This window comes from Drosophila mojavensis, unplaced genomic scaffold (genome assembly GCF_018153725.1).
Source record: "Drosophila mojavensis isolate 15081-1352.22 unplaced genomic scaffold, ASM1815372v1 contig_16, whole genome shotgun sequence".
In the NCBI taxonomy this organism is placed as follows: Eukaryota; Metazoa; Arthropoda; class Insecta; order Diptera; family Drosophilidae; genus Drosophila; species Drosophila mojavensis.
This window is the reverse complement of record NW_025318693.1, coordinates 7694749-7713019: the sequence shown is the minus strand read 5'-3', so window position 1 is coordinate 7713019 and position 18271 is coordinate 7694749. Positions and strand designations below refer to the sequence as shown.

Sequence of the window (18271 nt, the reverse complement as noted above, 5' to 3'; positions counted from 1 at the left end):
GGAATTGATGCGCACTGAAGTGTGGCAGGTAATGCCGCAGTGTCTAATGGAAAAATAGTCTTGAAGTAAATTGAATTTCCATTATGCAATCGTTCAGTCTTCTAACTTAACTGACACTTGACACCTAAGCAAACTCAGACATTCAATTTCATGTGAAATTATTTTTCAAGTGTTTTTCTTTTTTTTTTATTTCACTTTTCCAGCGAAAAAAATGGTGTGCCATTTGTTTCTGTTTATTGTACATTTCTCTTATCCACTTTAGAGGCGACAACGTTGATGGGGCATCCTCTGAGCCACTGACTTCATTACCCAAATTGTTTGCCCATGTGTGTCTGTGTGTGCTTGTGTGTGCAAAAGTGTGCGAAAATGTGTGTATGCATGAGTAAGTGTTTACACTACAAAACAAATGCCTTACAACGGCTGCCAAAAAAGGGGGTAATACGGGCATTAGGGGGATAGAAGGTGGTTTGACAATGTGTGCTACGAGTGCGACTAGCAATTCGAGTAGAAAACGCCAACGGCATGGCGGGCGGTACATGTATGCATATGTGTGTGTGTGTGAGTGTATGTAGCACATGTGCGGCACACACATGAATAATATACAATTTGTATATATTTGCGTATATTTGTATGTATTTGTATTCATTTGTATACGTTCATCTAGCATTTCTATTATTGAAAACCAATTTTCCGCCCCAAACACGCTCTGGCATATAGTTCGATTTTGTGTATTGAATTGCGAATAGTCGCATAACAAAGGCCATATCATATTATCATGAAGTTGTCAAAACTGCAACTGTAATACGATTTGAATGGGGATCCTTTGAATATTGCGCAATCTGAACTTGATAATTGTACCCCCAACATATTATAAAGCACTTTGACAACCTGGAATCACAATCCTGCTGGAGCATCTTAATAATTGTAATTGCGCACTGGTTGCGGCCATTAGAGAGGCAGAGATGCTTCTGTTAAGGAGCCGCAGTTACAGTCCCACCGGCAGGAGCATCGGTAACTGGGCACAAAGTACGCATTACACGTATGCACGTTTATGGTCCCCCTAAATCAGCAGCAGTAGCCGGGCGACGTTTGCTCAACAGTTTACGACCGCTAAGGAGCGCCCTACCTTGGACGCAGTCCCAGCAGGCACTCCACTTGGACGGCTCATGCAAATTTATGCGACATAAAATGATAATAACTCTTTCACTTTTCATAATTTTGGTAAGCATTTACCTGGTTGTTTAGCTGAACAAACCTCGACAGCTACCGCCACCAGCCACACAGAAGTGTTTTAATATTGAGAGCAAGCAACGCAAGACGACCAGCGAGATACCATGCCCTGTAGCTAAAGAAATCTCACTCGAATAAGCACTAAAGCATTTTAAGTGATTTAAATTATTTTCCTAATCTAAATATATCCTCGAACAAAGAGTTTATCAAAAACTTTTTTTATTGTTTCTATTTTTAGATTCACATCTGGCATATCCTTGTTTGCTTCCTTGTTGTTGTTTACAGGGTATGACGAGGGGAGTAAACCAAAAGAAGGGTATTAACGACCCTGCGGCTTCTTGTGCGCGTGTATGAGGCCATAGAGTTGAAGCGGCTGAGAGTTGAAGATGGTGCCGCCTACTCAGCCATTGTTAAGGACTGTTGAGTCACTCGTGTGCGAGTGTTCAGCATTCTGTCGCCCCCAGTTAAATTTTACAGCTCAAGCAAGACACTAAAAGGCATCGTATATGACAAAGGCACAAGGACAACAACATGCCACCGACACCTCCATCTCCAGGCCTACTGTTGCCGCCTAGCCCAGCCCAGCCACAGATGAAAGATTAAAGCACATCTTAATGCGAACCGACGCTGGGAAATGTGAAACAAGCGCGTAGGACGTGAAAGTTTTCGTTATCAACGCGACCCAAGGCGCCAGTCGCACTCGCAAGTACGGCGGCTCGTCCTAGCTCGCCGGACTCTATGATTAGGTGGGCGGGTCCCCCTGGCATATGTATACAAATACCAATGCCTACGTGTGCCTTATCTATCTAAAAATATTAAAAAAATAAATAAAGAAAACCAAAATCAACACACACTCCATACACACACAGAAACATACATTATATGTACATCCGAGCAGCAATTGAATATTTATGGCAAGTGCGAGACGCTAAAGTTCGCTATTAACGACGCGCCATTTAATGGCTGCTGCGACAACACATAAATCGGAAGTTTCGACCGAGTTGGTATAGCTGACATGTTTATCTACCTCGGCCTTGAAATTAATGATCCAGACCGTTAAGCACTTAAAAAGAAAGTTGGTAAAAATATTTATTAATTACACGCGTTGCCAAGTTCATGGCTCGGCTTATGTGAGCGTGAAATTTGTCGATGCCTGCGAGTTCCTTCCAAGTGCACTTGAAAGTTGTTGCCAGCTCTCTTATACAGGCAGTTATACGAGCCGCGTAGTATAAGAGAATCGTGTTGACACAGTACACCTTTTGCCAATGCTTCACACTAAATATTTCTGTGCGAGTGTCGAATGAATAAAATATAATGTATATAATAATGAAATAAACGGATTAAATATTTTCATTTCCATCTCTATCGACATAATGATGGTGCGAATAATTAATTTTGAGAAACTTTTTCAATCTGACGACGGCTCCAATCGATAAACTCAGCGCATATTGAAAGCTGCTGACAGAGAAGCAAAGATGCTGAAGTGCGTCATCTTTTGCAACGACAGCGAAAAAAGAAAATGAATTTTATAGCTAAGTATATCCTATATGTGAGCGGGTTTTTATACTCGGTATATATAGTGCAAACAATGTGTGGGAAATAAAGCAAATGGAAAATAAAACATAAATTTTATGTTGCTGGCTAATAAAGTTTCCATTAGGATGAACAAACACTGAAGATTAAATACCCTGACTCTGGACTCGGAAGTAAATAGATGAATAATACACATAGATGCTTGATAAATAGTATTTATGACCATAGAATTATAATATTATATAACATTAGCTCAAGATATTTGAAAACTAATATTAAATCGATTCTTTCTATAAAGCTTTAAAAAAAAAAAAAAAAAATATATATATATATATATATATATATATATATATATATATATATATATATATGTAGATATAATTCCAATAATTCCTATAGTCGGCATATGAAATAATGTTTCGATACTATAAAGTATGTCTTTAAAACTATCTTAAAATGGAAACGATTGTTGATCTAGAAATAGGTTGCTCAATGAAAAAGTTAAAATGCCCTTAAGAAAAGTATTCAAATTAGAAGATGTACATACATACATGTTATGTATACATACATATAAATCTGTCTGTATTTAGGCTTATAAGAGTATTGAGATTGGTAATCGCAAAGTAGTTCATGGTCATGATTCAACATTCATGACAATGGAACGAAGATTGGCAGGCATCTCTATTCAAGTATCTACTCTTGACGGGCAGTTAATTAATGTGGTTTAATTTATGAGTGTTTGCTTCGGCTACCCTATTAATCATTAATGACGAACATAAATATTTGGTCGCTCTCGCTTTTCAGATCATTTGTGAAACTTTGTCCGTGGAAAATGTTTGGTTTTGGCCGCTTTCAACACAAACTGGACAACGAGAAATACACAAAGGCCATAAACAGCCACTTCCAGTGCGTATTTGTGCTTAATTATGATTTATATACAAATACATAAACATTTATATATATTCAACTATAAATATATATATATATGTATATCTGGTAGCGGGAAATCGCCAGATGAGTTCATCTAGCAGGGAGGAGGCGGTGTGGGTGGGGTAACTTGGCGCCTGCATTTGCCGGGCATTAGCTAAAAAGCGTCACAGCATCCCAGCTGGGGGAGCGGAGTGGTCGGAGCGATAGCGGACGGTTATTGCTGCAGATAAAACGCAAAACCGACGCGAATTTCTACATGTAGATGTGGCTGAAATGTGAACAAAATAAAAAGGAAACGCAAAAAAAGAGAATAAAACAAAACATTTACCCAAAGGATCAACTCGATAAATAACTTCCGGCATGACGGGCCGCGTCAGCAGGCACACAGCAGCCAGCAGCCAGGCGACTCTACTCCAGCCATGGCCCCAGGAGCACTCGTTGTGCACGTGCCGACATTTGCTAGGTTGCTGCTGTAGCTGTGGTCGATCCAGAGCAGGATGCTGGCAGCGCTGCCATTGCAGATGCTGTGCGGGATTTGACTCCGGCTCGGCCATTGCCACCGGCCAGAGCTGATTTGCTTGTTCTTTGTTGTTGCTGTTCTTGCTGCTGTTGTTGTTGCTGTTGTAGTTGTTGCTATTTGTTGTTGCGCTGCTATTGGCTGACGTTGGTGTCGACTGTGTGTATGTTATCGTTGCTTAGCGTTCGCTGTTGATTTGATGTTCTTTATGGTCGATTTTATTGTGCACCCTCAGATTTTGACAATTTGCATTTTTTGAATTTTCATATTTTATTGTTATCATCATCAACGATGGCGTCGTACATACATATATGTTGGCTCCTACGGCTGGTCAATATATGTGCTCCCATTCATGCTCATGCTCATATTCATATTGGCATTCATAGTCGGCGTATTCATGGCGCTCTCATCGCTGGATCGATCAAATACCATCTGCTGTCGGTGGGAAGTTGCAATGAATAACACTTTGTTTTATGTACTTTTCAAATGTGTGTTTCCAGCCATTAAATATTTATTTTATAGCGTAATTGTATGACGCTTCATTGTGTGATTTTGGCATTATGCTCGATATGCTTTAAATTGTAGCGCGTTTGATAGCTGCTATTCGCCCTGCTGCCAAAACAATTAATTGCATTTTATCAGCCTTTCGGGCGTGGTTTGGTTTTTATTTTCATTTATTTGCTTAAAGTGTATATTTTTTGTTTATATTAATTTATTACTGCACAATGTACGTGGTACACATGAAAACAAAAAATATAAACTGAATTTCATTACTCGTTACTGATGATAACTCGATTATTGAACAAGCGAAAAAGGCAGCCGCAGCATTCGCTTTGAACATTTTTTATTTGCTTAACGATGGAATAAATTATTAAATTATTTATTTTTTCAATTGCCCGCCGCGTCTTAATTGGGTTTGAGGGTATTTATTGAATTCGATATTAATTTGAAATTAAAACAAATTTCGCCACTGAAATCACAATTAATTAGTTTGGTTTCAACTCTTTTTTTGTTTGATTTTTTTCTGTCTTTTTTTTTTTTTTTTTTGTATTTTGCGCACCTGAAAGCGATTCGTTAACAATTATAATAGCAAATAAGTAGAGCAGGATTATGGGTAGAATCCTTCTGGTTCTGTCACTTTCTGTTTAATCCCCTTTGGGCTTGTTTCATCATACAAATTTAACCGCCAGTTGAAATGGGTCCTAATTAATTTGGCTAATGGCGACAAGACTTTTCTTGACTAATAACCTACATATTAAGATAAAAACTCAATTTCGTCTAAAATTATCTCTGCTTGACAAGCTGCATGCTTATCACCTCTCCGAACTCAGAGTTGAACTTTTTAAGCGATTTTTTCGCTCAGGGCTTGCCTAACGTACGCAATTTAAATGAAATAATAAAAGCAGACTTTTAATTCCACTTCTCAACAAGAATGCAAATATTCTCTTTACGGCTTTCTCGTGTTTTTTACACTCTGCAGCCTAGAACAGATTTTCTGTTTTTAGTTTGAGCCGAACAAAAATATACATTTTTCTTTAGCTAGTTGCAGTTTTGTATTTTGTCAGCTGGCAACTATGTTAGATTCTGTTCACTAAATTGCTCTTTTTTTTGTGATTTTCCATCTAGTTCAGTATCCCAGGCGACGGACACTCAAAGTTCTTGCCCATATGTGGGCTGTGGCTACACTGGCTAGATTAAAAGTACACAAAAGGTATCAATTGTGTTCATTTATCCATGAAATTCTAACAGTGATGTGCGGCTAGCCAGCAACAGCCACAACCCTACGAGATGAGTAATGGGCATCTATCTAACAAACACCCATACATACACATGCCCAACAAAAAGCACACGCACCGCAAAATGCAAGGCTCAGTATTTGTTGTTTGGCTAGTTTTCTTCTTTTTTTTTTTGTGGGGAGAAGTATTGGGAAGTACTGGTTACATCGAGTAGGGGTGTTTGTTAAGTCTGTAAAAGATGCGAGCTGTTTGACAAAACATTCATTAACTGACACTTTTGGACGTCAGGCCCAAACATGTCCAAGCCGGAAAGCTGATGCCCGACTTGAAGGAGCGACGCCTGAGCACAAGCTGATGAAAGCCGAACCCGAGAAAATGGGTTTGCTAGCTAGGAGAACGGGTTGAGTATTAAGCGTGTAGAGACCAAACAAATCCCTTGTTATTCTGAGAGCTATGACTGAGTGTGTTGGCTGAAAGCACACACTAGCACACACTTAGACAAGCACTCACACTCATACTCGCACTTCCACTTCCACTCCCACTCACACGCACACGCACACACGTGCATATGCTTAGCTGGCCCCGCTTGGCTGGCAAATGCTTCTTTATGTTGGCTTAATGTATTTCTCAACGTTTTCTTATTGTTCGCCCGCAAGAAGCCCAAAAACCGCAAACTTTCGAAAGCAAACTTCATATTTTGCAAACTGAGCGGAAAGTGCTTCGTGCCCGGCCCGGCCCCGGCCATAGAACCCTCTGCTGCCACTAGTGACACCATTATAGATCCTTCTAGGAGCTGCAGCTGCAAACGGTTCGGCATCGGGCCGAGGCACTGGATGCGGCAGGGGCAGGGGAAGGGGCTCGGGCATGGGCATGGGCAGCGCAGTCGGGGCTTGTCTTTGGCTCGCCTTTGTATCTGTATCTGAATCTGTCGGATTTTGACGTGCCGTCGCAGGCGTTTTTAGTTGATTTTGCTTTTGGCCATTGGTGCTTGTTGAAGGTTTTGTAGTGGCTGTTGCAGCCACCACTCATGATGATGAACTTTCCGCTGAACTTTGGTTTATGGCTTTTCCATGTTTTTCTTTTTGCAACTACAGAAATTAATATATACGAATATTTTAACTTTCATCTTGGCCGGCATCCGCTGCCGCAAGCTGCAAGCAAGTCCACTTGAGGGCAAAGCAAGTCGGTTTTTGATTTTTTTTTTTTTTTTTTCTGTTTTCTTATTGAGTTGGGCTTGTGGTTAGGGCGGCGCACTGGTAAGTACGAACTAGACGGATGTTAGCTGTTGCCACTAACAAGTCGAGCTGCGTATAGTTTATTTATTTGAATTTATTTAAGCGTAAACTTGCGCTCGTAATTTGCTCATCTTTTGTGCTCAGTTCAATTTAGCGGAAAATTGAATTCATATTGAAATTTGTCGGTCAGCGAACTTAAATGCCGCCACCAAAATGCCATGGACAATCGCCAGCCTGTCGGTATTTTTGCTGTTTGTTTGTTCGTGCGATTTGTATATAGAGACGATTGAAATCAATCGCGCTTTCAACACATTCGTATGCGCTGAACTAGTTAGCCACAGAACACAAAAATTCAGAGGCATAAAACTCATCAGCGGTTTTTGGCCGCAGCCAGTTGAAAATACATCGAAAAATGTGTGAAATTTGGACGTGATGCGACTGTAAATTTAAATTATAGTCGGTGCACTGTTCGCTGATTGATGCAGTTCATCGTTGCAGCTGGCTCGAATGTAACGTGAAATTGGGCATAAGGCCAAGCTAGTTCGCATCAACAGCAATTTACCTATGCAATGCAGTTAGATTTGGCCAAAATATGGTTGGCTGAAAAGGTACGTGCATATACATACATATATGTATTTGTATTTTCTTCTTCAGTGCGCTCATAAATCTCTTACAACTGGGCAAATTGGTCCAAAACACAAAATTCATATTCACAGACTGTGATTGATGGCCTCGGTAGATAGGATTCCGAATATGGTAATTTTCGTTGTTTTAGATAGATAGAAAGAAGAAGAAGCAGAACCCTTTTGCTATGCCGGCTGTCGACAACAGTGTTCGAAAGAGATAAATGCACGCTTAAGGAATCTGAAACGGCTTTCAGAGGTCTAAATCAAAATTATGGCTTAACGTCAGCAGACCCAACGGGGATTGAAAACTTTTGGTAGGTGGTTACAGAGAAAGTGCCTGTGGTTGTGTGTGTGTGCGAGAGAGAGAGAGGTAGATGAAGCTAGGGAGAGAGAGAGGGAGAGAGGTGTAGAGAGAGAGAGAGGGAGAGAGGTGTAGAGAGAGTGTGGTTGCATGGGGCTGCTGGGCAGTGAGCAAGGTAAATATTTATTGGCTCAATAATTTGGCAACATTTTGCAGGATTAATGTGCAAATTCCAGCACCATAAATTATTTCCAGGCATATTCCTAAATTTTATTAAATAAATAACGAAAAAAGCCCGTCGCAATCACGAAAAAGACGTACGTGTATGTGTGTGTGAGTGAGTGAGTTGGGGGCGTTGGATTCTGTTTATTTTTTTGTTACTTTTTTGTGCAAGGACACGCAGCCATAATAAAAACTTGTTGAAAAATTTACGAGCCAAGCAGCATCAAAGGACAAATCGGACGAAACAGGCCCAGGCAATTGGCCACGTGAGCAACCGCTGGCCGGCTTCTGGTCACGTTCCGGTCGCTCGACGGAACTCTGTTCCTATACCATTCCCTCCATGCCCACGCCGAGTTCCAAACGCAGGCACGAGGATGTAGATGTGGGTATGGGCGGTGGGTGGTGAGCGGTGGGCGGTGGTGTGGGCATGGGCATGGGCATGGGAATGAGCCAACGACAAGGGCGTGTTTATTTATGTCCTGCCCACCGCTGAAAACTTTAGTCGTTGTACGTGTCAAAAACTTTTGACAGTGCAATGCCTCTCCGACTCAAGGAGCCGCCAGCTGCAACTTGGGGCCCCAGCTGCGGGCCTATTAAACGGCACAGAGCACAGCGAAAACGCCAAAGTCGACTGTGTTTGGGGGTATTGGAGGTGTCCAAAGTACGGACACTGACTAATTTGGTTAGCGGGTCTCGTACAGCCTTCATTGCTAACTAGAATGTGTTATTAAATAATGTTTGGTACATGCTCCACGTAGACAAAAATCACAAACCAGCCACGTGACAAGACCAGAGACATAGACGACGCTTCCACTGCCCTCACACACTAAATAATTGATCAGGGTTCGTGCAAATCTCGGAGCATCTGCGCTGTGCGGAATATGTCCCATATTAAATGTGGCCTAGCGGCCTAGGGGGCTAACGGAAGAGCATGAGAGTGGGGGAGCGAGCTAACTGCCCGGGCTTAGGCTTGATGAGGGCATAGTTAGTCCAGTCATGCTGACCACAATTGCCTTTGTCCTTTATTACTTTTACAGCGTGGGTTTTTATGCACGGGCTCAGGCATTAATCTCTCGCTACGCCAAATGAAAGTGTGCCGGGGCTTTGGCATGATATTTCAATAAAGGTAGCGACGAGCTTTACTTCATTTCCAAACAATTGTAATTAATTTTGCTGAAATTCTTTTGGTGGAATTTTTCTGGCATATCTATTGAATTATTCGGTATCTCTTTCTGCTATTTCCAAGAAAACGAAAAACTCATCCTAACAAGTGCACCAAAATGTTATTAATGCTAAAAATGTAACATCGTGGCCACCTCAACCTGTACCTATACCGGTACCTGTGCCTCAACCTGTTCCCCTACCCTTACCTTACCTGGGCACATCTTACACATATTATATGAAAATATACGCGCTCATATAATAAAGTGCGTGAGCCACAAAATAACATAAAACGAAATAAAATGAAATAAAATAAAAAGCAAAGGAAAACAAACGAGTGAAACTTAACAAAAAGTGGTTCGTGGCATCAAGGGCAAAAACATACATTTTCCGCTTTACGATGGCATTTGGCGAAAGTAAAATGAAAGGGGCCCGGAACGGCCATAAGATGGCGTGAGGCGATGGTCATGCGAACGGGACGCTGCGCAGCTGCGTCAAATGGCGAAAGAACAAAGCACCAGCAGCCACACTGGTGGAGTCCAAAGCTGGAGCAGACGAACTACTACATATTCGAAAGCGCCGAGTGGAGGACAAACACCACGAACTGCCAGCTAACAGCTGAGGCAAGCAGCAAGCGGGCTGTGGCGGGGCCAGACGGGGAAGCCGGCGGTGAAATGTTGGCTCTGTTGAAGGCAATAAAATGAAATTACAACTTAATTGTCATAAATAATTCAGGAGATTCCTTGGCAGCGTCGAAAACTCTGCGTTGCGAACGAAATCAGAACGACCCGCAAATACACCCCATCCCTGCCGCCCCGCCTTCTGCTCGGCTACTCCATCTAAAAGCAAAGTTCGTCCACCTTCTACGCTGGCGCTTAACGAACATTTTAAAGCCAGCTGCTGATTAAAGTGAACAAATTCGTTCGAGGCAGCTGCAGGAGCAATATTATGTGTTTTATTATTAACAAAGTTAATCCCCTGACCTAGTTACGTTGGCTCAGCACGCACATACACACACCCACACAGACAACTCGATGGGGAATCGCTGCTGAGTCTCTATCAGATCAAGTGCATGAATATAATATTAGCAGAGCTTCACAAAATAAACAGCTGATTACAACCTGATCAAATCGCAAACATGGCCAGAGGCCAGAAGTCAGAAGTCAAAAGTGAAAAGCAAAAAGCGCAACGGGAAAAGGGAAAAGTCAAAAGTCGAATGGCAATTAAATTGAAATTGATTTAACTGCAATCAATTTACGGTATTGCTTATCCAGCCACATGTCAAGCTATTTCATTATTTTCAATTGGCCTGATTTAGCAGATTTTCGACAGGAATCGCATGTGTGCGAGCTGTCCCTTGGCTGTTGCATATTCGTCTATGACAGATTTCCTCAATTATGCAGAGAATATGGTTTGGGCTGATGCCAAACAAAACAACAAGTAAATAATGGTAAATTAGCAAAATGACAAAAGTTCTACAACAATCACACACACGCACACACACACGCGCGCACACGCATATGCGTGGTAGGCTCACAATTTGGAGGGGTTCGGTAAGCAGCTCCTGATTGCCAGTTAAGAATGTGCAAACAAGCAAACAAACCAACCGTCGCGACGGCAGGGTCTGATTGTGATTGTTAGAAGCTGGGGCGAACATCAGCAGCAGAACCAGCAGAAGGAGCAGGAGTAGGAGTAGGAGCAGTAGCTGGAACAGAAGCAGGAGCAGGAGCGATGCGAAGGCATAGAATTGGTTAAGGGACAAGAAACTGCTTACGAAAACAAAAAGAAAATATAACATGTGTTCAATGCGATGTGAACACACTCTGCGGGTCCTCCTTGCCACCGAAAAGGGGAACATCATATTTCTATTGCTCCCCTTAGCCTGGTGGGATCCGGCGACTGTTGGCCAGCACTGGAGGCCTTTAAAAAGTAACACTGTGTCGAGCAAATAATCGAACAATTTATTTTGGTTTAATAATAATAAAGAAGGCACAGAAAAAAATGAAAAACTGGAGTAAATGGCGAACGAGGAAAAGTGCAAGCCAAGTAAAACCCCGGAAAATGTATATAAATGCCCATCAGGAGCTGGAAGGCGACTCCTTTATTTCGCTCTGAACGCATCCACATGCTGTGTATATATATTAAAAAAGTGAAATATAAAAAAAAAAAATAATAATAATGTAAATAAACCATTCGCAAATGTACAATGAAAGAAAAACAATGTTAAAAGGAGGGCAGGAAAAACAGTGACTGTGTATAACTGTGTATAAGTAAAAGAAAGGAAGTAATTGCCTATGCTACATTGTGTTCGCCTTGAAGATACCCTAGAATGGGACAACTTTTGTCATTATTATGCTCGATTTGTAGATGGCAGTTCTTTTAAAAGTAAGCTGGTGGAGACATTGGAAAGTAGAAGGTGAAATTGCTTATGCCCTAGACTGAGCAGCTGTAGACAACCATTAAATTGAGACTCAATCAAAAAGAGAATAGATCAAAAAGAATAGATTTGGAGGTGAGATTCAGAGTCGTTAAGTGATTTATATGAGAATTAGTTTGATAGAGTCAAATAAATATTTATATATACGTAAAGCAAAGCCAATAATAATCTTTGCTGCAGGATGCTCGTCTAGATAGAGGATCTTCTGGCAACTTTTAAGATGAGAAAACCCAAAAACTAGATAAAAACAATCTTGTCATATGCCAAAGATATCACAGTTATAAAATTTGTATGAATCAAAGCAACTTTTGCTATTTATTATTTAATATTTCATATTGCGAATCGGACTACCTCCTGCGCTTTTAATGCATTGACAGGGTATTTGACTTGCACATGTATCAATGCAAGCATTAAGCTCGGGTTAAAAACATGTTTAAAAACAAAAAAGTATTTAAAGAACTGTAATATAAAATATGGATGCACTTTAGTAGTTTATTTTAATGGAAAAATACATTTAATAATAATTCCATTTAATGTAGCTTTTCAATTTATAAAGGCCAAATATATTTCAAAGGAATTAATGCGTTCAACGTAAATGTTTGAGCTGCCTGATTGCATATGACAGTAGAGAGAGACAGAGATTCTATTGTGTTTATGGAGAAGCATAATTTGTAGTAATTGTGGTTCGTATCCTGGCCACTAGTCACTTCTACTTCACCGATATTAACTGCTTGCCTTGATAAGTTCCGTATTATCTATATATATCTTATATCAAGTGGATTAATGAGTTCGCGCTGCTATATACGTTCAAGTTGTAAGTCGTTTGAGTGCAAACAGCATTTTTATTAGTAGATAGTTGCAAGTTGCATGTTGCATGTTGCATGCTGCATGCTTGCTGCTTAGCTACGGAATGCTTGTCCGTCCGTAATAAGATTGTTTAGGAAAGCATGATATGATTATGATAAAGTTGCTGAAAATCCAAGCACCTAATTAACTCAGTACTGACTGAGATTTCAGCTTGGCGCCCAGACTTTTTGGCTTTGGCGGCAAGCGTCCCCATTTTCCGTTGGATACTTTCTCATCTTTCGCGATAAACTTGCGATAATTTAATTACACGCGCAGCTCGAAACTGATGCTGCCCGCAATAAATTCAGTCGAAGGCGTGGCCGATGGCGCCGACAGGGGGAAGAGGGCGGCCGTCGGGATTTGTGACAGTGACAGAGACATGACTGGGAGTGGTTCGAGTGCCACTGCTGCTGCTACAGCCACTGCCACTGCCAGTGGCCATGGCATCGCTATAGCTACAGCTACAGCTACTGCTACAACGACAGTGACATCGTTGGTTTGCGACTGCGGTAAGTGGCAGCAATGTAAATTACGCGTATTAATATCAATTTATAATCTGAATCCAAAAACCGAACGGGAAATAAAAAAAAAACGAATTTTTGCACAGTCAGGATGCCGGCGATGATGCTGCAAATCCGTGATAAATCCTTAAAAATTACTTTTAATTTCGCAACGGAGAATGCAAAGCCTCAAATTGATGCCACAGCCAGACGGGGCTTCTTTTTCTTCGCCTCCTCGTTTCACCCTCCTGCTGCTGCACGGTGCACAGCGAAACTGAGATTGAGACAGACAGCGAGAAGAAGCCCTCTGTACCGCCAGTTAGCCAGCCACTCGGCCCGAGTATAAACTTTGGTGGAGGGCCGCATCTAGATTAAAATAAGTCGAGCGATGAAAATAGATTACGCGCGTATTTTGCGAATGATGCGGCCCTACGAAGCAACGCAGACGCTGTCGGCCGTCGGCGTCTATGCCTCTCTATGCCTCTCTATGCTGGCAACGTCAGCAGAGGCGTGAAAAATCCCCCCAATTTAATTTGAGTTTCCCGTTGTTGGCGTCCCTTTGTTTGATTAGTCGATTTTGTGGACTTTGGCGCTAATTGTGCACAACGCAATCACACAACAGCTCAGCTGTGTGTATGCGTGGGTGAGAGTGTGTGTGTTTGAGTGTTGCATATACAATTTGTTAAAGTGCGTTGGGCAGGGGTAAAAAAACAGGCAGGACCGCATCCGTTTATGCTAATCAATTCGAGTTGGCTAGCGCATATAAGAGAGCTCACATTCACACTTACACACACACACACACATGCACACGCGAACGCACAAGCATACACACTCTCACTCACACACACGCACACGTGCACAATGAAACATTCTGTTGCCGTTATTTTTGCAATATTTGCATAATTGCTTTTGTTGCTTTCGTTTTGTCGGCTTTAGCTCGACGCTCGGCGCTCGTTGTGTGCCAAATATTTATACATCGCCCCCTGCCGTTGCCGCCGCAGCTGCTGCCACAGTGGCAGCAGCCACTGTCGCTGGCTGAGCAGGCAGCGCCTCAGTCTAGGTGGACGCCTCTGGGCTGCGGTCGCACAATTTTTGGCCAATTTCACAAGTTGCACTCTGCGGAGATAGCGCGCTCACACACACAGTGACACAGACGCAGCTACAGGCACAGGCACACACACACACCAACACGCATTAGCATATTATAATTAGCACGTTTCCACTGGGCCGAGTGGCATATTTTATACGCATTGCACAAATAACACGGCAAGGCGCACCGCACCGCACCGTACCGGGGCGAAGGCAGTTGCCGCATTGCGTTTATTGGCAGGATTTAAGGCGACGCCGGAACGGAAAGGCACGGAGCGGAGGCGAACGCGAATGTGGAGATGCTGATAGAGACGGGCAAAGATACGCGGCTCTCACGGCATTTTGGCGCTCTACTTTTGAATTTCGCGACCGCAAACGCTTTGCTTGCCAAAAACGCCGAACGCCGAACATTCACGAGCTTTGGCCACCCCGCTGCGACAGCCATTGCCGATGGCCTTCGAACGTGTCAACAGCATCTGTGGTGATGCTGATGTCACGCCGACAGCAGCAGCGACAGAGAAGTAAGAACACCAGCAGCAGGAGCAGCACCAGCACAGCCAGCACAGCGATAGGCATTCAACACTTACAGTACGAACGATGGGAACGTCGGGCGCCCATTACGAACACATCAAGTAGAAGAGCAGCAACCGCGCGTCGATGTCTACGTATCCAGTGGTCCCGTTAGACTGGCGCGCTTCCCTCACGAGCACGTACAATGAGCCGTACGATACTGGCAACAAACTTGCCAGCGCTCGTTCTCTCTTGCTGCGAGTGTGACAGAGGGAGAGAGAGAGAGAGAGCGTCGAAAGGCGATTTCAACCCTCAGCAACATCAACACGGCAACATGCTGCCAACGCTTGCTATGATCCAAGAGTGAAAGCAGGAGATCAATAGCAAGTTGTTATGTGAAGAGAATGAATGGGTCGTATGTTTAGTTAATTAATTATTGATTTTATTTTTATCAAAGCCAATTAAAAGATAATTTGTCATACTATCAAAAAATTATTTAAAATTATAAATGAAATAGCAAACAATATTCATATGGAGTCATGACATGCAATGAAACGTAACTGGATTTAAATATGTTTGCCCAATTGTCTATTATATTAATATTATTCATATTATCACATTATTTCAGAGTATGAGTATGAAGCAACAAATGAAGTATCTAATTCGTACGAGTAACGCTCTCACCATGGCAATCTAAAGTGCGCAAATAAAATTTAAAATATATATTTCTTTCTTCATTAGCTGGATTATTTGTATACTCAGGCATTTTGAGTTTATAAATAATACAACTAATTTGTTGACTATTATAAACATGTCTAGCCCCGTTTTGTTGTGCAGGTCAGAGATAAAGTATTTTAAGCTTTCGTATATGCTTGGTAATTGTTATTTTCTTCTCTCCCTCTATCACTCACACGAGGCTTGTAGCACGAATACTGCATATGTTGCCCGCAGCATGTTGCTAAGCGCAGCATGTTGCCGAGTGAGTGTCAGAAAGAGAGAGACTTTATTTGGAGACTCTTATACTAGAATGCGCAACACATTTTCTAACGGTCACTCCAACTTGCCATATTAGACGTTTTGAAGACCTAATTTAATTCTAATTTATGTAACTATTGACAACAACAGGGTGTTAAGAGAAACTCTTTTCACATGTGTGAACTGTAAACAACCAATTGGACCGATGTGAATTAAATGAAGAGCTTCGATTGCCTGACAATGTGAGCTGAAGTCTTCATTCATTAAATTAAATTAATGGAATGCCATTGTTCGTTTTCCTTATTCCATGAAATAATTCAGTTGAGCATTAAAAGCTAAGCAATTGATGTTGACAATGATTGTTTTTTTCGTAATAATTCATAATAAAATGTGTTTCTCTTGCACACGCATTACACATGAATCAATGCAAACTTCATTTTGGCTGGCTTTCAATATAACTCTTAAATGGTAAGTACTACTTACGCACACGTTGTTGCTGCCACATGTAAACAGAGCTATACAACAATGTCCTTATGTGCACTTGGGCGACTGTATGTGTGTGTAAGTGGAGGACTTGATAAAATGAATTTGAATCATGTCTAAGCAGGCGATTCTCATGACTATCAGACGCTCCGGGTCATTTGCATAAGACCAAGATAAATATATTCCGATTGCCGACCCACAGACAATGTCAGGCGCTGATCGACCGGTTAAAGGTTAACATGCCGCCACGTGCACATACATATATATGCACATATGTGTTTGTTGAACCTGAGGCCAAGCCTTTAGCCTGTTTATTTGTGTTGTTGGGTCGATTGAGCATCGGTGATTAAATCGATGCGGTGTTACGTCTGATTGAAATTTCGCCATTCGATATGCATTCGAGTGATTGGTTTGGCAATTGTGATTGTGAGATGCGGATTTTAATTGCGATTCAACATTCATTTGACCATCCTCACACACATATACATATGTGTAAGCTCTGATTGAAGTAAATGCACTTATTTCGAATTTAATTCGGATGACATGTATTTGCATATAACATATGTATGCAAGCATGCATGGACTTCATTTGATACATATATACAAATTGTACACATATATATTTTTGTGTATATATGTATATATAGGATGTGAAACGTACTGCCTTACCGAGTGAAGGTCGAGAGTCGTGGCCCAGTTAAGCAGATGCGTGAATTTATTCTCAGCCCTAAATGTGGAGGGAAGCAAATGAAAACTGTGACCAAACTGAGCGCTCAATCGCATCGAGTGATTTCATGTTTAAATGTTCATATAATGAATATTCAACGACAGCCACCTATTTAAATGTTCATTTTGAATAAATTATTGTTTGGTAAACAATTGAATGTGGCGCCTACACGTTAAGCCACACCCGCACTCTCGACTACTCTCCTCGTCCATGGCCCTGGCTCTTTGACTTTGGCTCTGGCTATGTCTATGGCTGTGCCTTTAGTCCTGGTTCTGAATCTGGCGCCGGAGTTGCCGTTGACGACTCGTCGTTTATCTTGGTGAAGCGGAAATTGCGGTTGAGTTCACGCTTAAAACTTTTGTTGCCAACTGATTATCGCTGACACGCCGTGAGCTCCAGCTCTGGCAACAACAAGTTGCAAGTATAGCTTACCCAATTTACAACACACGCACACATACATACGAGTGAATTTATATTGGCATAGGCATCTGTATGAGTTTCTCTCTATGTGTGTGTGTGTGTGTGTGTATGTGCTGTGTTTGCATGGAAGCCCACATCGGGCACATTTGCCGTCTACTGTCGCAGAACGCCAAAATCAGGCAGCCAACTCTTTGCCAGTGGCCCGTCAGCTCGACAGTTTGGCGATAATTAATCAAGACCATCTGCATTCACAGGGCGTAAAAATGAAATGTCACAATAAAACCATTTGCGAGTCCTTTCCCATAGACATGGTCAGAGCCCACCCACACCCACACCCACCCACACATACACACACACACTTAGTCGAATAGCCGACACTAGCGACAATTAGCTTTTGTCAGAGGGCATGACAAACGGATTATATAAACGCCTCAATCATTCTGGCAGAGCGTAGAGTCCGCGACAAGAAGTCAAGGCAATGTCAAGCAAACCAACTGACAGACGGATGGACGGACGGTAAAATAAATGATTTACACAGAGAGAAAGATCGTATGCTTAATATAACTGAAGGTCTTCCAAATACACAATAACAGACACACACACACATCTCTATATACAACTTTGCTTTACTTTCAACGGACAAACAAGTCTTCATATTTCGATTAAGGAAACAATTACCAATGGGAATACGTCTGCCATTCAAGCAAATTGAGCGTATGCCAAAGTGTTATATTTGATATTTATGTGCTGTCTACCTAGTCAACAAGCTTTTAGTGTGCTACACGCATCCGTA

The 18271-nt window shown here is 41.8% G+C and overlaps 1 protein-coding gene across 7 annotated transcripts in view; it reads right to left on the bottom strand.

Moving 5' to 3' along the window:
• Positions 1 to 15056, bottom strand: part of LOC6573097 — a 32367-nt gene extending 17311 nt beyond the window's left edge. The window contains exons 1-2 of one of the 7 annotated variants that reach the window (XM_001999152.4): positions 14951 to 15056; positions 4022 to 4645 (exon numbers count right to left, since the gene is read on the bottom strand). In XM_001999152.4, the coding sequence (XP_001999188.2) occupies positions 4022 to 4247 (226 nt within the window). In that variant the 5' untranslated portion in view covers positions 4248 to 4645; positions 14951 to 15056. Of the gene's footprint in view, positions 1 to 4021; positions 4971 to 14950 lie in introns of all 7 variants that reach the window. The other 6 variants (XM_044007267.1, XM_015166749.3, XM_032731928.2 and 3 more) reach the window with 6 other exon arrangements.
• Positions 15057 to 18271: the final 3215 nt, after the last annotated feature.